Source organism: Antechinus flavipes, chromosome 4, assembly GCF_016432865.1.
Source record: "Antechinus flavipes isolate AdamAnt ecotype Samford, QLD, Australia chromosome 4, AdamAnt_v2, whole genome shotgun sequence".
NCBI classification, from domain to species: domain Eukaryota; kingdom Metazoa; phylum Chordata; class Mammalia; order Dasyuromorphia; family Dasyuridae; genus Antechinus; species Antechinus flavipes.
This window is the reverse complement of record NC_067401.1, coordinates 249,994,996-250,016,951: the sequence shown is the minus strand read 5'-3', so window position 1 is coordinate 250,016,951 and position 21,956 is coordinate 249,994,996. Positions and strand designations below refer to the sequence as shown.

General features: G+C 33.5%; 1 protein-coding gene across 1 annotated transcript in view; it reads right to left on the bottom strand.

The window, feature by feature from the left end:
* BCKDHB (branched chain keto acid dehydrogenase E1 subunit beta) overlaps nt 1-21,956 on the bottom strand; it is a 238,451-nt gene that overhangs the window by 214,789 nt on the left and 1,706 nt on the right. The window contains exons 2-3 of the mRNA XM_051997318.1: nt 10,047-10,124; nt 1,078-1,146 (exon numbers count right to left, since the gene is read on the bottom strand). Coding sequence (XP_051853278.1) covers nt 1,078-1,146; nt 10,047-10,124 — 147 coding nt within the window. The remainder of the gene's footprint in view (nt 1-1,077; nt 1,147-10,046; nt 10,125-21,956) is intronic.

The following is a 21,956-nucleotide window of genomic DNA, read 5'->3' as shown; positions in this document are numbered from 1 at the left end:
CCTCTCCAGAAAAAGAATTGATGGAGTCTAAATGCAGATCAAGTAATACTTTTTTTAAGTTTATTTTTCTTGGGCTTTTTAAAGATCTTATTTACTTTTCCAATATGACTAACATGGAAATATGTTTTACATGACTTCCCATGTATAACCTATTTCAAATTGCTTGCCTTTTCAATATGGAGAGATGGGAAAGAATTTGGAACAAAAGAATTTTTAATAACATTAAAATTTGTTTTTTTTTTAATGTGTAATTGGGAAGAAAATAAAATATTTAGTTTCAAAAAACAAAATGCAAAGAGACTCTTCCTCCTTAAGCTTCCTACAGTGATGAAATCACAGGTCCACTAAGAAACAAAAATGTAAATTCCTCAAGAGCAATGATCAATGTAGAATTTTTCTCTTGGATTCTACAGTACATATATGTGATCATACATGTAAATATGCTTGCATGTATGTATTTGTATGTGTGTATGTACACACACATATACACATCTCACTCCCATCAAATGACTGGAAAGATGGCTCCTATAATGCACTCTAAAACTTTAGAGCAAGACAGGAATACCATCTAATAGCTGACAAGAAAAGGCCTTCCATCTTTAGAGAAATGTGAATTATTTGTCAAAGGAACAAGGAACAAAGCCAAAAGCATGGAAATTGGGCATGTGTAGAGAACATTAATGATGACTTGATTGAAGCAAAAGTATTATGAAGAAAAATAACAAAATGAACTCTTGAGAAGGAAGATAATTAAGAGAAGAGCTTAAATGGTACACTTGAGAATTTAGATTAGATACAAAGGACAATAGATTTGTTGAGCAGGGAAGTGATATGATGAAAATGATGTTTAAAAAGGCCATTCTGGAAATCAGATGTAACCTCCTGCTATTTTAGAAGGTGGCATCAGTAGACCAATTATTAATTGATGAGGACCTCAGTGAAAGAAGTGGAAATTCAAAGAAACTAACATGATTTTTATTTTATGCTATATGCTTCAATTGGCTTGAATTTTGAAAATCCTCAGAAGTCCAACATCAACAGACATTAAGACTGCTGGTAAACACAAAGAAAACTTACCATATTTGTCTCGTAAGCCAACGGTACATCGAAAGACTCCTCCAAAAGCCACATCTTCACCAAAAATTACTGAAAAACAAGATAATCGTTAAAGAATATAATTTACTACAAAATTCATGATACATTAACATTACAATATAATATTATGCACTTCTACTTGACTAAATCACATTTATACTTAAGACTCATCAAATGAGTCAATCTAAAACAGAACTTAAGACTCATTAAGTGAGTCAATTTGGAATAGAACTTTGAATTCATTTAATCTAAACCCTTATGTAAGGAAACTGAGGCCCAGAGAGGATAAGTATCTAAGGTCATAGATAACTTAGCAGTAAATCCAGTACTTGCAATTAGGAGTCCTAATTTCTTTTTTATTTTTGGTTTTGTTTTTTTTTACTGTCTTGTTGCCTCAATCAAGTGAGATAATATTTGTAAAGCACTTAAGATAGTTTCTAGCATATGCTAAGCACTTAATAAATGTTTGTCCCTTTCCCTTCCTTCAAAAGGATCTCGAATAACTCCTTCAAATAGCTACAGGTGTTTCCAAATTTACCCATAATTGTTTCAAAACTGAATTTACAAAATATGAACATAAAATAGAGCAGCAGTAAGGATTAGTGATAGAAAGAACTTGGTTCAAATCCTGCACCTGAAAGATTCTGGTTTGTGAAACTGGGCAAGTCACAGTGGTCCAGGCAACTCTCTAAGAATACAAATTGCCAAATAAATAATCATCTATACTGGCACAGCAAGCTCTCTATACCAGGAATTCTCAACCTGGGATCCAAGAATTTGATATTTTAAAAATATTTTCAAAACTATATTTTTCTAGAATTTGTTTCCTTTATAATTCTATGTTTTTGTTTTTGTTGTTTGGGGGTTTTTTGCCTTTAAAAACATGATTCTGAGAAGAGGTCCATAGATTTCACCAGATTACCTTCTTAGGTCTGTGACACACACACAAAAAAGTGAAGAACCCCTGCTTGACACATATGAAATACTTGATTCAGAAAAAAAAAAAATAATAATGTCAAAGATTTTATACTGCTGTATTTGTGTGTGTATGGATGTGTGTGTGTGTGTGTGTGTGTGTGTGTGTGTGTGTGTGTTTTCCAAGGAGTGTCAGGTAAAAGAGTAAAGAGTCATCTTAAGGCTATAACAATTAACAACCTTTTCCCTTACAAGCCATGAAGAATGGGTTTCCTTAAAATGCTAATGAGAATTCCAGCTACCCAAGAGAGAGTGTGGAACTAAGAAAATTTGCATGATTTGGAACTATGCTCAAAAAGTTATCAAACTGTGCATACCCTTTGATCCAGCAGTGTTTCTACTGGGCTTATACCCCAAAGAGATACTAAAGAAGGGAAAGGGACCTGTATGTGCCAAAATGTTTGTGGCAGCCCTGTTTGTAGTGGCTAGAAGCTGGAAAATGAATGGATGCCCATCAATTGGAGAATGGTTGAGTAAATTGTGGTATATGAACGTTATGGAATATTATTGTTCTGTAAGGAATGACCAGCGGGATGACTACAAAGAGGCTTGGAGAGACTTATATGAACTGACGCTAAGTGAAACGAGCAGAACCAGGAGATCATTATATACCTCAACAATGATACTGTATGAGGATGTATTCTGATGGAAGTGGATCTCTTGGATAAAGAGAGCTAATTCAGTTTCAAATGATCAAAGATGGACAGAAGCAGCTACACCCAAAGAAAGGACACTGGGAAATGAATATAAACTGCTTGCATTTTTGTTTTTTTTTTTTCCCCCGGGTTATTTATACCTTCTGAATTTAATTCTCCCTGTGCAACAAGAAAACTGTTCGGTTCTGCACACATATATTGTATCTAGGATATATTGTCTATTCAACATGTAAAGGACTGCTTGCCATCTGGGGGAAGGGATGGAGGAAGGGAGGGGAAAAATCAGAACAGAAGTGAATGCAAGGGATAATGCAGTAAAAAATTACCCTGGCATGGGTTCTATCAATAAAAAGTTATTAAAAAAAAAAAAAAAAGGAATCTAAGTCCTAGATCATAGGTACATCTAAGCTGTGAGAGAAGTCAAAACCCTAGATATGGATATAATAAAGGATTTCTGGATACAAAAAAAAAAAAAAGAAAGAAAGAAAATTTGCATGTATGACAATGTACTCCTAGGATATATCTCTATGGAGGTAGATAGGAAGGTAATAAAAATTCCAAGGTTGTTAATACTTGACAACACACATATCTTTACTGTGAAGATCCTGAAGTAGAGAGCTGGGGGGAGAAGATATAGAGTAAAGAAATTTTGCCTTAATTCAGAACTCTAGGGTTTTAAATCCCAATATAGAAAGCATTATCCAGTTTACCCTGCCTATAATAATTTGGATTCTTCATATGTTGTCCTTAACAGTCAGCATTAGTATTGAATTTTGTGCCTTGTAGTGTTGATGAATTGTAACTGATCCATCCATTGTTCGGGGCCAAATCAGGGTACAAACGGCAAAAGCAGGTCTCCTTCCTCCACCATCTAAGCCCGCCCACCTCAGACTCAACTTCGGGCGTCCCGGATCCCTTAAAAGGGAAATGACTAGACAGGGAGCCGGAATTTACTGCAACTGTTTATTTAAGCAAATGGAGGGGAAAAGAAAAGTTTGTTCAATTCCGACTGCAAGTCCGTGCTACTCCCTTTTATCTCTCTAGGCTTCTCTTCTGGTATTTTCCATGGCCCCTCCTAGATCCTCCCCGAAGGTGGAGCTATGCTCCTCCTGTGCCCTCCCACCACCCTCGGCTTAGCCACATAAGCCTTAGCCAACGAGGCAATTCTGAGTAGGCAGGGTCAGACACGGAACCGCTCACTTCCCGTTCAGAAGGTCTATTCTGGAGTCCCTCACAATCCCCAAGCTCTGACTAATAACATATATATCTGAGTAGCTTTTATATGCCAAAAAAGATAGCTAACTTTTGAAAGTTTCAATCTTAATCTTGATTTCAGGACACCATATTCTGGAAAAGTGAGTTAATATTTAAATATTAGATTAGAAAAATGGATTTGGATCATGCTAGTAATTAATTTCATACTGTAATAATTTCATTTCATATTATTATTATATTATTATAATTAATTTCATCAATTGTGCTATGTTAAAAAGATGGCCTAAGAGTCAAGAGTCTTATGCTCCAACTCTGGCTCTATTGCTGGTACTGGTCTATTTACTTAGATGGAAAGGAAAGGGATTGAACTAAAAGATTTCTAAACTCTCATCTAGCTATAAAATTCCATGATAATAATAAAAAATAAATATAGGTATAAATAGAGAAAAACTAATCAACAATCATCAGATTTGGCTCAAAGAGGAAATATAAGGCATTTAGTTTCATAGAGAAATTTATCTCACTCTATAGTGAAGTAGAAGTAGAAAGATAAAAGAAAAGGGAGAGAGGCTTTAAAAGGGAAGGATTTATTTGAGGGAGATGGCCGCCAGAAGTAAAACAGGGGGAGGGAGGAAAAGGGGAAAGGAAAGAGGACAGTATAATTTGGGGAAAATAAGATGGCAGGAAATAGAGAGACTAATTATAACTGTGAATCTGAATGGGATGAATTCTCCCATAAAACAGAGGCGGAAATTAGACTGGATTAAAAGTTAGAATTTTACAGTATGTTGTTTAAAGAAACACATTCAAAGCAGAGTGATACACACAAGGTAAAGATAAAAACCTGGAGCAGAATCTATTATGTTTCAGCTAAAGTGTAGGAAAAAAAAAAAAAAGGGGGCAGGAGAAGTGATCCTGATCTCAGATCAAGCAAAAGCAAAAAATAGACTTAAAAGAGATAAGAAAGGAAACGACATTTTTGATAAAAGGTACCATAGATAATTTAGTATTATCAATAATCAACATATATGCATCAAGTGGTATAGCATCCAAATTCCTAGAGGAGAAGTTAAGAGAGCTAAAAGAAGAAATAAACATAAACCATACCAGTAGGGAATCTCAATCTTGCTCTTATTAGAACTAAATAAATTGAACCACAAAACAAGTAAGAAAAAAGTTAAAGAGGTAAATAGAATTTTAGAAAAGTTAGGTATAATAGACTTTTTGGAGAAAAACTGAATAGAGACAGAAAAAAAAAATGCTTTTTATCAGTAGGTACATGGAACCTACACACAATATGACCATATTATACCACAGAGTATACTAACTTCTAAATCAAATGCTGAAAGGCATAAATAGTAAATGCATCTTGTTGAGATCCATGACCTCATGATATAATAAAAAATTACATGTCATAAATTAAGGAAAAATACATCAAAAATTAATTGAAAACTAATCTAATCAATGGGTAAAACAATAAATCATAGGCACAATTGATCATTTCATCCAAGAGAATGACAATAAAATGAAACAACATACCAAAATTTATGGGATGTAGCCAAAGCAGTTTTTAGTAGAAGTTGTTTTTTTTTTTAATTTCTAGATGCTTACTTGCAAAAAAAAGAGAAAGAAAAGATCAATGAATTGGACATGCAACTAAAAAACTTTGAAAAAGAACAAATTAAAAAATCCCAATTAAATACCAAATTCGAAATTCTGAAAATAAAAAGGGAGATTAATAAAAATGAAAGAAAACTATTGAATTAATAAACAAAACTAAGAGTTGGTTTATGAAAAAACTAACAAATAGATAAACCTTTAGTTAATTTGATTATTAAAAGAAAAGAAGAAAATCAAGTTGTCAGTATCAAAAATGAAAAGAGAGAACTTTCCACCAATGAAAAGGAAATCAGAGCAGTAATTAAGAGCTATCTTGTCCAATAGTATGCCAATAAATTTGATAATCTAAGTGAAATGGATAAATACTTATAAAAACATAGATTGCCCAGATTAAAAGAAGAGGAAATAAATTACTTAAATAGTTCCATTTTAAAAGAAGAAATTGAACAACTATTAAACAACTCCCTAAGAAAAAATCTCCAGGGCCAAATGGATTTATATGTGAATTCTACCAAACATTTAAAAAACAATTAATTCCAATATTATACAAACTATTTGAAAAATGGGGAAAGAAGTATTCCTACCAAATTCCTTTTATGACACACATATGTTGCTGATATCTAAATCTGATAGGATCAAAACAGAGAAAGAAAATTATAGACAATTTCCCTAATGAATAGTGATGCAAAAATCTTAAATAAAATATAAGCAAAAGGATTACAGCAAATTATCCCCAAGATAATACACCATGAAGAAGTAGGATTTATAGCAGGAATCCAGGATTGGTTCAATATGAGGGAAACTATTAGCATCATTGATTATATAAATAACCAAACTAACAGAAATCATATGATTATCTCAATAAATGCAGAAAAAGCATTTATCAAAATGCAACATACATACCCATTAAAAACACTAGAGAATAAATGAATAAATGGAGTTTTCCTTAAGATAATGAGAAGAATATATTTAAAATGATCAGCAAGTCTCATTTGTAATGGGAATAAACTAGAACTATTCCCAATAAGATCAGAGGTGAAACAAAGCTGCCCACCATCATCATTACTATTCAATATTGTATTCAAGGTGTTAGCTTTGGCAATAAGAGAAGAAAATGAGATTAAAGAAATTAGAGTAGGTAATGAAGAAACCAGATTATCACTCTTTATAGATAATATGATCATATACTTAAAGAATCCTAAAAAATCAACTAAAAAACTACTAGAAAAAACATTCACAACTTTAGCAAAGTTGCAGAATACAAAATAAATCAACTTAAATCAACAGCATTTTAAAATATCACCAACAAAGTCCAATAGCAAGAGATGCAAAGAAAGATTCCATTTAAAATAACTATAGATAATACAAAACATTTAGAAGTCTATCTGCCAAGGCAAAGTCAGGAACTATATGAACACAACTACAAAACACTTTCCACACAAAGTCAGATCTAATCAACTGGGAATATATCAAGTGTTCATGGGTAGGCTGAGCTAATATAATAAAAATGATAATACTACCTAAATTAATCACTTATTTAGTGCCATACCAATCAAACTACCAAGAAATTATATTATAGAGCTAGAAAAAATAATAACAAATTTCATCTGGAAGAACAAATGGTCAAGAATTTCAAGGGAATTAATGAAAAAAAAATGCAAATGAAGGTGGCCTGCTGTACTAGACCAAAAACTATATTACAAAGCAACAATTATCAAAATCATTTGGTACTGGCTAAAAAATAGAGTAGTCGATCTGTGGAATAAGTTAGGTTCACAGGACAAAATAGCCAATGACCATAGTAATCTAGCATTTGAGAAACTCAAAGACCCTAGCTTTTGAGATAAGAACTCACTATTTGATGAAAAATTGCTGGGAAAATTGGAAATTAGTATGGCAAAAACTAAGCATTAACCCACACCTAATATATACCAAGATAAGGTTGAAATGGGTCCATGATTTAGACATAAAGAGTGATATTATAAGCAAATTAGAAGAATAATCATCCATTTCTCAGATCTGCCTTAAAATACCATTTTTTAAAAAATAATCTTATTTTAAAAATGTATTAAGAACTTATTAAGTACCAGTCACTTCAGTGACTTCAGTGCTAGGCACTGAAGAAGATAAAAAGATAATTAATATAGCTCCTTCTCTCATGAAATTCACAATTTAGCTTGATCAGGCAGCAAAGGGTAGTAATAATTTAAGTCTTGTCATTTTCTCCCCAAGACCAAGTCAAAGTAGTACTGATACTAATTTAAAACTTTCTGGCTCTTTGTTTTAGGGATTTTTTTTTTTTAAGAAAGAAGGAAGAACTTGCCAATAATAAAAAATTTCCTATCCTTCCAAAGAAATTATTTTTCTGACACTTCAATAGAAAAGTGTGACTATTTCAAGTGGCAAGCCATACTTTGATGGGCCCATGAAAGAAAACTGATGATATATACAGAGTCAAAGATAAAGTAAAAATACATTTAACCTCTAATTATAAAATATGTTGAATATATTAAAGTATAAATCATGACAGCAAAATATGTCTTCTAGAGTTAGAGCAAAGATAGTCCTATATTCAAATGATACATACCAGTTGTATTAACTTAGGCAAATGAAAAATCTCTTGGAGCTTCAGTTTTCTCATATTTGAATACAAACAGAGTTATCAAATTTTCTCTACAGGAATGTTATGAAATATGTTTAATGTAAAATTGATCTCTAGTAAAATAGAGGCATACTCATAATTTTCCCCTCAATTTCTTTTTGCCCCACCCCAAGTGAATTACTTTTTGTTTTCTTTTTTTTTTCTGTTTTTAGAAGCAATTGGGGCTTTAGAATTTGTTCCTGACCACACAATTAGTAAGTGAGTGAGAGGGTAGATTTGAATTCATTTCCCCCTGGCCCCAGGGCCAGTCCTCTCTATCCATTGCACCACCTAGCTATCCCTCCCAAATACATTAGTAAAAAATTAATTCAAAACTTCTAACCAAGGAATGATAGGCATTTGAAGACAGAAAATTTATTTTCCATAACCAAATGGCATCTATATTTTAGAACACAAATGCCAATAGTGAATAAATGATCATTTATTCTCTAAATTTTCATGCTAGAAAATTTCCAGAGTTTAAATCTAGCTCAGGAACATTTCTTTCCATTTAAGAATATGTTTTCAAAAAAAAATTACCCTTAACCAAGATTCAAATTGGAGGAAGAGAAAACTATAGAATTTTATTTTTATTATTTAGAATGTCAAGTAGTCAAGTAGTTCCAGGTCTTTTTGGAAGTACCAGAAGCAAAAGAATCTCTTCTTTAAAAATATTTTTTAAAAAGCTTCTTTTAAAAACATTTTTTTGGTCCAATTTTTGTCCAAGCTTGAAGTACTGCCATTCGCAGGCTTGTCCTCACTGTTTATCTGTGTGAAAGCTATGACTTCTTCCCTTTCCAACGAGGGCTGATTTGCCCCTGCTTAGATAGTATGATAGTAGCCTGTTCCCAGTAACTCACCATGTTAATGCAAAGCAGTCTAGATACCCAATTGATTTTAGCCCTAACACATCTCAAAATTCCCAAATTCAAGCAATTAAATGGCTTCCCCAACTCATAAAATTAATTACAAATATGTGCCGACATGTCCAGGAACAACTTCCCAACCACCTGTATAACAGGGAGGCCATGAATTTGAATGGGGAAAATATACTTCAATATTTCTTGTTTCCTTTGTAATCTTACCTATTTAACTGTATGCATTTAAACAAATTATTTTGGCTTTACCAGACTGCCAAAGGGGTCCATAACAATAAAAGATCTTCTTAAAAAATCCTATCAAAGAGAAATCTGCTGCTAGTATTGCCAAATATAAAAAGTACATTGCTCTTTTCTTGGATAGTAACTACCAGCATCCTTTACACCCATATCCTTACAAAATGGAGTTCTTACTGCAAATCCAAACAATTTCTCTCCCTCTCTCCAAACACCAAAAACGAAAGTGGAATAGGGTTTCTGTCTTGAAGGGAATTGCATTTTGTACCCTAGCACTTTGTTCTAGGCCTCAGTTTCTTCATCTGTAACACGAGAAAATTGAACAGAATGATTCTTAAAATTTACTTCTGGCTCTAAATTTTATAATTTTAGGATTAAATTATTACTCGAGTCATATTGTAAGTTTTTTCTATATGCTCAGGAACAAAATTATATTTAGGACATTATTAAATCAGAAAGATAAAATGAAAGTTTAAAGTTGAAGATATTAAGAAAGCAACATTTAACCTAATATTGTCCAATAAGTATAAAACTCAATTAATAGTAAGTTTAACAAAAACATTAATATCACTATTTGTTTTTTTTTTTTGTTTTGTAGCATTTGGTCATAATCAAGACCAAATATCAAAATGTCAATAATATCAACCACTATTCTGATTAAAAATTCTAAGTCTTTAATTATTCTACAGTCTTTTAATGTAATGCTCACACAGACACAATCAGTTTTACCTGCAGTAGGATCTTTGGCCAATGAATTATCCAAGGCACTTGTTATAGACTGGAAAAGATTCATTTTCTGTGTTTGCCCTGTGAGATAAAAAATATCATTTTAGACACATTAATATACATAAAAATAAACTATGTATTAGCTAAGCACAAAATTACCTTCAGAGTAGAGAATAATCTACAAAATAAAAATAATCTCAAGATAAAGAATATTCAAATACTCAAATCAATCCAACAAAAATTAATTGGGAGTCTCTAGACATTTACAAACTTGTTGGAGAAATGAGACACACATGAAACAGGTAGATAATATGATAGGTCAATATGAAGGCACCTATAGGACTCAGTAGTTAGAAGGCTGGGCCTGGAGTTAGGAAGACATAAATTCAAATTAGGCTTCAAATACTCATTAGCTAGGTGAATGTGGTCAAGTCATATAGTTTCTTTTTGCCTTAATCCCTTGGAAAAGAAAATAACAAATCACTCCAGTATCTTTATTCAAAAAAAAGAAAACATACAGGGTCATGAAGGAAAGTTAGACATGATTACACAAATGAACACAATAACATAAGTCAATATAAATAATTCAAGTTGATTTATTAAGTGGAACAATGTGGGAAGTAAAGAAGACATCTTCAGGCATCCCAAAAAGTCTTCATGAAGAGACATTCAAGTTATCTTGAAAAATATAAAAATATATGAAATGCAATCATTGAGAAATATTTGATTGTTTAAAATCACTAGATGATTACCTAAAAGGAAAAATAAGAGCAGAGTAATAGAAATATGGATATTAGCCCTGGGAAGTATTATGGAAACTACATCCACTAAAATGAAATTAAGAACTATGGAGACAATATAGAGAAACAACCTTGCAGAATACAGAGAGTTCTTTACTGGGAGGCAGGAAACTTAGGTTTTATCACTGACAAGCCACTGAATCAACTGTATAACCTTGAACAAGCTATTTAACCTCTCAGTATTTCAGTTTTTTCATGTGCCAAATAAGGAATCTGGATCTGATGATTCCCAAGGTAACTTTCAGCTCAAAAATTCTCCAGTATTTATATCTAGACTCTGCTTCTATCTGGGATCTCTCATATTGCTTAATACAATTTGTTTCTCCTGGCCTGTATACTATACCTCTGACTGGCTTCCTGCCCAGTTAAGATTTCTGACTATTGATTCTGAACGATCTTTTCTCCAGTTTGTCCTAATGCCTTAGAGTGCAACCCTGCTTTAGTAACTAGATCTCAACATAACTACAAGACTCCTTTCTAACCTATTCCTTTCTCCTACAATGCCCAGACAGGATCTTTAACTAAAAGCAGCCCTTTTTTGCTTGACATCTTGGCATGCTTCATCTTCCTAACCCTTCAAGTAAATGCTTTATATTAAATTTGTCATATATTTAACTAACACTTTTAGGAACTAGGGTTACAAAGAAAACACCAAAGTCTCTAAGGTCAAAAACATTTTAGTGGCAGATAAAACTTGAGAACAGATAAGCACCTACAGAGAAATTTTAAGAGAGAGCTTATAATGTGAAGGAGTTTAAAAAAGACTTCATCAGTCAACTACATGGGGAATATATTAGAGGAAAGATTGGAAAGTGGGAAATTAATTCAGAGGCAATTCTCACCAAAAATGCTGGAGTCTGAATATTTGAGGAATATATTAGTTCAAAGAATGAAAAGAGATGAAAGTGAGATTTTGTATAACTGATGAGAAATAAGGAAGACCAAAGAGTCAAAAATGACTCTAAGGTTGAGAATTTGGATGTTCCGGGCAAAATCAAGATAGTGGAGCAGCAAAAAAAAGTACAGCTTAATTCTTCCATCAAATCTCCTCTACAAAGCTCTAAAAAATGCACCAAACTGACTTCTGATAAGAAAACCCAAGAAAAAGTCACAGTGAGTCATTTTTTTTTTTCCCAGCAGAGTGGCTTAGGGACATTGACAGAGAAATCTACTGACTGGCAAAGTGGGAGCTGGCCTAATGTATACAAAATAATTCATCCCCAAGGATTCAAAGAGTGTTAAGATTAAACTTTATGTTTATAAAGACAAAAATCAGAAGAGCAAGAAAAGATGCCAGGGGTTCTCTGAACTGGTGCAGGTACCATTTGAAAGATCTCTCAACTACTTTCTAATTCTGGGTCACAGATCCAGGGCCAAATGAGGAGAGGATTTATTTGCATCTAAGATTGGTAGAGATGAGCAGTTTCAGTCAACAAAGAGCTGAACAAGGAACAAGTAGAGAAGCAAAGAATAGCTATGAAGTTCTGGTCACAGGAACAGAACAGGAACTCAGTTCTAGCCTCCAGTCCTAGTTGAAGCATGCAATGAAATAAGCTAGAGTTATTCTAGATGTAGGAGTCCTAAGTCAAAGAAGAGTATACAGTTCAGTAGATTTGAACCTACAGAGTCCAATAGGCTAGCTGATGAATCCAGTCACATTGTGTTGAAAATCTCAACCAAAGACAAACCAACACACCCAGAACTGAATTAGGAATTTATAGGATTCAGACCAGGAGAGCAGTGAACAGTCATGGAGCAATGAGGAGACAGAGCAAACAGAAAAGCAGTGAACAATCTTTGCCTTGGATCACATCACTCTGAAAGCACTGAAAGCTTTCAGGCCCTTATCTGAGCTGTCAAAGTGGTAGAAGAATATAAGAGAACAGAAGCTCATTTCAGACATTCCCCACAGAAGTGCACAGAGCCCAATCCTACAATAAAGTCTAAAGTGCTAACATAAGTAGGCTGGAAGAATAAGCAAACAAAAGAAGTATTGTAACATAAAGGGCTATTATGATGATAAGAAAGCTCAAAAAACAAAAAACTCAAAAATATTTACAAGCAAAGTTTCAAAGAAAAATGCAACTTACAAACAAATCCAATCAGAATTCCTAGAAGAGTTACAGAAAGCATTAATAAAAAGAGAATCTAGATGACTTTGATGATGGTGGTACTAAGTTACTTTAACTTTAACTATTATAATGAAAATTAACATCCAGAAGCTGGAACAAATGGCTTCAAAAGCCTTTTCCAACTATAAATGTATACTCACAAGAAAGAGAAGTAGAAAGTCAATAGATGTGAAGAGATAAGGAAATTTCAAAACTTTTTAATATGGAATCAGTGGATTTGTGAATGATGGCAATATCAAGGGCTTGAATAACTTTGTGTGTGGCTGAAATAGGGTAAAAGAGTAGGTTATAGGAAATGAATAAGTGGAAGAACTAAGAGGTTAGGAAGTTTGATGACTTTGATGAAGTACTGTAGTGTGAGTTCAGGAGGTGAAAAGCAAAGAAAGATTTTGAGTGAGGTTCAGGAAAGGGGAGTATACTATTGTCTTCAGACAACAGCTAATAGTATTTTGATAGGTTTAGGGATGCAGATTATATGAACCTCAAAGGAGGAAAGGTTACCAAGTAATAGTAGTAGGGGAAGAACATGGAAGTGTCAATAGAGAGCAACTACTCATTCTCAATTAGGAAGTTAAGGGTAAATGAGTGAAAATACAGCCAGTACTGGAAAAGGTATCCCAGGAGACTGTGTTATCAAGAGGAAGTCAGGACCCTATGAAAGACTGAATGTTAGGAGTGGTAAAGGAAAACATTTAAGAAAATAAGTTCTTTGCCTTTGAAACAGACATTCCAGAGGACATAGTGAAAGGGTAGGTAGCATTTAATTAGGACTTGAGGAGTAGGGGGCTGGAGAGAAGAGTAAGGAGGATAGGAAAAAAAAAATGGTTGTTGGAGATAGGGAATAGGGGTCGGAAGATAATTTACAAGGATTCAGAATCACCTTATGAGGAATTTATGACCAAGTAAGAGTTTGTTAATCATTAAGTGAAAGATTTAAAGAGATTTTTCAAAGTTAATGGTATTATGACCCATGGGTAGAATCATTTAAGAGCTTTGGGAAAGTCAGTTGAGGGGGCAGAAAACCAGGTTGTAAATTAGATGGAATGACATCCTCCTCACACCTCAACAACAAGAAACTGGTGAGATGGAATGATGCTTCTCCTATTCCCAAACGGGCTAAAGACTATGCAGGAGATGCCAGGGTACCAATCGTAAGTCACCCACCTCTCTACTCTCCCATGAGAAGCTAGAGATCAAGTAAGATTCACAAAGAGATCAGTCACAATGTACAGGGCAAGATAAAAAGTCCCTTCCTTCAAATAGCTAGAGATTAGGCCAAGAAACATTCGGAATAGCACTCTTTTTCCTCCATAAGAACCTCATTAACATATGAACAGATGAATTTCTAGTGAGACAATAATACACACATCTAAAGGATATAGAATATTTAGCTAAAATACATGTGGAACAAATCTGAGAGTTTGAAAAATAAGGAATTCTGTAGATAATAAAGATGCTTGATGTATTGGAGGTCATCTATCATGTGAAAATAAATTGGCTAGATCATGTAGCAAGGCTGGTAGATTAGAGCCCAAAGGATTAAAAGAAGCCAATTGATTAAGAGGGTAAAGTTCAATAGGAGAAACTAGTGGCAGAACTATTTGCACAAAGACAGGAAAAGCCAACCTAAAGTTGTTCTGAGGTTCCATATGAGACAAAAGGGGGTATGTCAATACTCTTAAGAACTTGTGATTTCTCTGATTTGGCTAAGTTACCACAGAGTTGTATAAATGTCAAGGAAGTGAAATGACTTGTCCAACATTGCATATGTAGTTAAGTTTTTCTAGAATTCGAATTTAGCATTATATCCACTATGACACATGAACTTTCTCAGGAATATAATAAATAAAATCATCTTTCTTTATTATTAATCACTAGTGGTTTCTAGACAAAAAGAAATGGCTGTGCTAATAACTGAAGAACACAATGTCCTGAGCACTTTTCTCCTGGTTTATAACTAAATTCTTACAGTAAAATTGATTGTATTAATAGCACAATAAAGTTGGCAAAGTAGCTAAAAAATAGGGTAAAAAGGAAGTGGATGTGGCTGCAAAGCACATGAATGCAGCAGGTATTGTCATTCAGATAATAAGTGGAATTAGCTACAATATTTAGAATAGAATATATGATAAACAATGGAGAGGTTCAGTTCTTCAGAGAGGTTCTAATTCTATTTTCAAAGCCTCTAAGTAAGGAAAATATGAACGGAACCTGAACTTTGATATTAAGAGAATGGGGAATTCAAAAGGAAATTCACTCAATGTTGATCAGCACTTATTTTGCAATTTATAGCCTTAAGAGAGTTGCTTGGGGGGTACTTAGAGATTCAGTGACTGGCCCAGAGTCACCCAACCATCTATGTCAAAGAAGGGTCTTGAAACAAATTTTTTCTTACTCCAAAGTAAATCCTTTATCTCCTACACTACACTGGATTATGCTTCTAGAACCAGAAATATCTAAGGAGCAGTCCCATGGTACTCTGCTCTGCTTAGAACACATTTGGAGTTTTAGATATTGTTTGGGGCAAGACAATTTAGGAAGGATACTTACACGTTGGAAGGCATATAAAGGAAGGCAATGACAATAGAAAGAGGCTAGAGACAATAAAGATTATTATAATCACTAATCTATAGAATGCTTTAAGGTTTTCAAGGTATTTTTCATGCATTATTTCATTTGCTAAAAGAACCCTTTGAGGTAGCTACTAAACGTATCACAGTATTAAGGGAAAGTATAGTATGTTAAGAAACTCTCATGTTTTAAACTTCCATTTTGTAAGTAAGTAATTACTGTGTAAGTTGTTCTACAATAATTGTGAACAGTCTGGCAATCATATGTGATTCCAAAATGTATAAAAACTACTAATGATCTATGTCTCCCAAAACTATTAAACAACTACTAATCACCTATAGCCCCCAAAACCTTAGCATACAATTTAAAAACATTGAGAATGATTTTAACTTTGATTTCATCATAAGCTTAGGTAATCAATCACTAATTAGAACTTAGATATAATGTGTAATACTCTTGGCCAGAATAGTCTGGGTTCTGTTCCACTCCCCTGTTCTGTGTTTGCAGCCCTAATTGACAGAGGCTTGCTAGAGTGCCACACACTTGAAAGAATGACATGTGGTCACTGCATGGGCAAAAGAAGGAATTATCTTGTGAGAAAATTATCTTGTGGGTTTCTTGTTTATAGAAGACTTTGTCTACATTATTGATCAAATAATAGCAAGTTCAAGATTAACAAAGTTTGACTATATGTACTTATAAGTGTAAATGTTATTAGAATGAAGTCAACCCTAATAAACAGATACCATTAAATAGGTTTTAACAAGTTTAACTGTGCAAAAAGTTGTGAAGTAAATTGCCTAAGGTCACATACCTAGGATAAGTCTGAAAAAAACATGCTAATCAAGTCCTCCAGACTCCAAAGCCAGGCTTCTATCCACTTCCCTATATCAAGTTGTGAAAGCATAATAAAAGTTTTCTTTTTCAATTTAACAGAAAATATTAATAAATATTTTTTAGTATAAGGTCCTTTTCAGACTCTTCACTTTAGGAAAGGATAAAAAACAAAATTCTAAGACTTCTAGAAAATGTAATAAGGGTAGTAATCAAAAAAATATTTCCTTCAAGTTGAGTTTATATCTCTTTCCCATCCAGAAGGGATTATCTTTTAATTGCTCACTGGGAAGTCTTTTTTCAGTTCTTGAAAGGAGTGATCAAAAAAGGAATTGAATAATCTAAGCAGAAGATTAAATAACTACTCTTCAATTTGATGGAGTAAAATGTTAACCCAAAATTATATTTTAACCATTTAACTTTTTTCTTGTTCAAGATTTCTATAAATCAGAGGTTCTTAATTTGAAGAAAAGATGATCCCTTGGAACTCCATGATAAATTTCAAGAGGTTTATGAACTATTTCTCCTCAGTGGAATAGAGCATGAAAGAAAGAAGAAATAGATTTCTGTTTATTTTTTAAAAATATAAATATGGAGAGAGCAGGTACAGATACTACAGATACAGAATGTGCATGAACTTCTGGATGAAGTCACTGTTGTTTGTCTGGCTTAACTGTTTTACTAGATTACAAGAGAGCTTTAACATTAAGAGAAAAGGGATAATTAGAAATATTTGTAATATAAAAACAAACAAGACATTAAAACTGAAAACTTAAGGGGAAAAGGTGAGATCAGGCACAAAATTAGTGAACAAAGGAACAACTTAATTCCCTGGAAAAAAGTTATATATCCATACGTATTCAAGAGATACAATACAAACTGAAACTAAGACATCAAATGCTATGGAACTGGAGACATACAAGAGGACCAGACGGAAGCTTGAATACTCATGTGGCATCCCCAAAAAGAAGTCAGACAAAAACACAAAAAGAGACTGAGCCTTGGCAAGAAAAAGTAGGAAAGTATTTGATGTCCAGTTCACTTGGTAATAGAGGACTTTCTGCATAATCCCCAAGGAGTAAAAAAGGGAGAATAGAACAGAAAGGAACCATGATGTTAAAGAGTAGCTAGAATCCAATTCTTCACTAGTATTGTAAAACACATTACTCTAGTTCCTTAAGAATGGAGATCTTGGAGGACAATTCACCAGAAACGAAGAGTACTTACTTACTGAGCAACCCCAAAGTCTTTCCCAAATGGGGAAAGGACATCTACAATCCAGAGTAACATCATAAATCACAGCAACCTGATGAGTCCCTGCAGAAGGTAAGAACCAACAGAATGTAGAATGTTTTAATGGATTCTAAATTGGATTATAAGTTTTTTATATTTATATAATGGATTAAATAATTTTTTCCATATTACTTATTCTAAGTGTTTGCAAGGGAATGAAGAGTTCTTTCAGAAGAGTTCTTTCAGTTCATTACTAGCCAAATTCTGATGTTCTTAAGGAACTTAAGAAAGACCCTTAGTTTGGCACAAGCCAAAAGTTTTGAGAAAAAATACCCTAACACAAAAGATACAAAATAGCCCAATTGACATAAATATTACATTAGGGAGTTCTTTCAAAGTTGATATTTTTTAAACATGATCACAATTCCATTATTATTAAGGAACAACACTATCCTTCTCACCTAGTATTTCCTATAAGAAGCAACTCTTTTATGTGGAAAAAAAAAATCAGCGTCAAAAAAGGATTTTTCCCCTACTCTCATGTAGGATACGTGTCTGTCCAGTATTCCAGTAGAATTAGCTTGAAGAACTATCAACAGTTTCTGTTAGATAAGACTAAAAAGAATGAAACTGTTTCTGCCAAATATGAAAACAAACAGTGGTTCTTGGGTTTATAGACAACTTTTTATGTTAAGCCATGTCCCTGAGAATTGCAGAATCTTATATAGCTTGGGGTTAACATTCTATTCCATCTACTTGAACAGTAGTCATTGGATCTTCTGTTTTGTAGTGGAAAAGACACTAGATTTAAATTCAGAAAAATTGAATTCAAATCCTAGCTCTACTATTTACTCCCTCTGTTACTGTAACTTTTTTTGGCCTGTTTCCTCACATTAAAACAAGAAAGTTAGACTAGATGATTTCTAAAGACGCTTTTACCTCTAATTGGAGCTGATAATCCTATCTGTCAAATATTCTCCTTTTTGTGACATTCCATATCAGAGGATATTAAACCAAATTCTGTTTCTCCTTTTCTCAGACTCTTTTAAGTCTCAACTTCAATATCTCTTCCAATTGATAAATTCACTATGTTTACATTAGCCCTATGTGTAACTGATCAGTCAATAAGCATTTTAAGTGTTTCTTAAATTTCCCAAAGTGAATCAGTTTTCTAACTAGAACAGACTGTTGTTAGAAGGCAGCAATACTAAAAATGGCTTCACAGTTGACTGTTGTTAAAAACTCAAGACTTTGTAACAAGGCAAAAAATTTTGAAGGCTATATTGTTATGGGCCAGAACAAGGTATTAAGTCAATGGAATTGATAATGGTTATCTAGTTTAGCATGGTAATTAATAGTTCCCTAAATTCAGTATGATTGATTTAATCTTACAACAAATAATGGTTTCCTAGTGATATAATGATTGGTTTATACTCAGTGTAGAGCATATAAACTGGGACTCAGAGCCAGAGACAAACTCAGAAGGGCCAGACACAGACTTGGAAGGGACTCAGAGACACATTCATTCCATCATCCACCTTTGTGGTGGCTGGAGGCTAAAGCATAAGCCCTCGGACTAAGAGAGATTCATTCCATCTTCATCAGCCTCATGGTGGCTGGCCTGGCCTCCAGCTCCCCCTACTAAAACTAAGGCCTGTCTGAAAGGCTCTCAAAAAAGTTACTGGCCCCAGGCAAGGAAACTAGACTATGAAGGAGATAATAAAGAATTTGGACTTTTTAACACCTAGCTATTCTTGTGGTGATTACTCAACTGAAAGGAAGGCTGCTCTAAGACCCCCCAAAAAAACAAATAAAAACATTACACTATATGTGAAAGGAGAGCAGAGCAAAGAATTCACCACGATGAATTCAACCCCAAATTTATGATCCTATGAACAAACATACAAAGCTCTAAGGAGTGGAGGTAGATGAGGTGGAGAAGAAATGAGATTTGAATAAAATACAGTTCTTGTCCTCAGACAGAACATAATACCTAAGCAAAGATAAAAGTCAGGTCATAGTCTTGATATATAAGCACTTATTAAACATTTACTATGTGCCAAGCATTATACCAAGTGCTGGAGATAACAAAGACAGACAAAAACAATTCCTGCTCTCCAGAAGTTCATATTGTAATGGAAGACAATGTGCAATTATGTACTTGCAGAATATTTACAGAATAAATTGGAGGAAATCTCAAAGAGAAGGTAAGTTACATACAATAGTGCTTAGCAGTTTGGGGGGGAAACTGAGGCCTTTGTCAGAATGATCATCTAGGATCACAGGTTTACCTTCCATGCTTTATGCCTTGCAGCCTCTTATTTGGACCTAGAACTCCCAACCCAAAGCCATGCAAATAGATAACAGCTCTCTAAATCTAAACAGTCTTAACCACATGATTTTGCTTTTCTCCTGCCTTGTATTGCAATGCCAAGCATACTAACCCTTCCTGGCTTTCCACCTATAATTCTGGGAATTATAATCAAATCAAAATTACTACTGTTTCTGGAAAGAGCAGATATATCAATTATCCATGGTTCACTCACTATACCTATGATTTTATCTTTCCTTGACCAACATTCTCCTTGAGAGAAAGGAACATCTTTTCTTGGTATTGAATTGGTATTTCCAGTACTTGAGACAGAGTACAAGGTTATTAATGTTTCATTCATTTATTCACACACCCAGAGCTGGAAGGGACCTCAGAGAGTCCAACCTCTTCAATATGAAAATAAATTAATCTTATCTAAAATAACTTAAAAAAAAAACAAAAAGGCTCCCAGCACTTTGGATGATTTGCAAGATCAATATGCAAGAAACCTACACAAGATGAAGTAGAGGGCTATACCAGCAAATGAAAGTAAAAGAGGTTCTTTGGTTATCTTTTCCACATCACAGGGGAAGACTAGGGGTTCAGCACTCCTGCAATCTAAAACAAAAAATAAATTTTCTTAAAAAGAAAATTTCTGTAAATATTTTGGCCCTTTCTTCCTACCACAGAAGTCTAAATTGTTTTATTTTTCTTTTACATGGTGTTTACTTTCTTGTAAAATTTGAATTTCTAAACTGAGTTTCTAAATTTTTCCATGTAATCCACTGGCCTTTGCATGTTGTCTATAGCTTCTGCAAAAGTCCCTTAAAATTCCCATTTACAGTTATTTTTTATAAATATATAAAAACCATGATGGGAAAAACTGAGATGTGGAAAGGATAAATGTACTATATTGGAAAAGGCTTCATGTATGAATTCAAAAACTGACTATATGAGGATCAGGTTAGCTCAATACAGAGTGGGGCTTAGTGATAAATACATGATGACCCCATGAAATAAAGAAAAATATAAAATGACCTTTTAATCTTATGCAGTCCCCTTCTGCTTTTGGCAATATGATGACAGAGTGGTAGATGAAAAAGCATAAGATACAAAGAATCACAGTTTTTAAGCTACCTACAAACATTAATTTAACTACTGCTATTTTAAATGTGGCATCTTTGTCCAAAGACCATAAAAAGACATATATACTATAACAGAAATAAATCAGATCAGTATTAATAATTTCACTATTAAAGAAACCAGAACGTGAAACTAAACGGAAGTATGGTTCACAGAATAAAAAGTTTAGCAGAGTTGATTTTCTTGTTATTTAAAGGCAACAAGAAACAATTTCATGATATACTAAGCCATGTAATACTGCAGAACTAATCATGGGCATTTGACAAAAAGATCACCATTAATATAACTACAATTAATACAATATCAACTATTATGAAGAAAAGAGATTTTATGAAGAATTTAAATAAATGATAAATCATTTATTAAGTACCTTATTAAGCTCTATGCTAAGTACTAGGGAAAAAATTTTAAAAAGAAAAAAAGGTGAGAGGGTTCCTACTCTCAAGGAGCATACATTCAACTGGAGAAGATAATTCATTTGCAAGTGGAGGGGCTCTTAAGTCCAAAAGCTACAATGGCAAGGCAAATTGCAAGGTCCAATGATGCATGAGCATCAACAACCAAACATATTTTGGTCTTGGTTTTAAATATATTTGGATTTTTAAGTGGAGAGAGAAGTGTAGCATAGAGTAAAGAACAACTAATTTGTAATCAGAGAACCTGGTATTCAAGTCCCATCTCTGCCTTCTAAAGATAATGCTTGTACTAGGATGAAATAAGAATATGTGAAAAGTACTTTGTAAAGAATACAGTTTTCAGTAAAAATGAGTCATTATTATTGTGAAAGTTTAAGTACTGAACATCAAATCATCATGCTGTTAAGAGAGACTCTTTTTCTGAACTAAGGTCCAACAAGCAAGCTATGTTCTGAGCTGGGCATAACAATAAT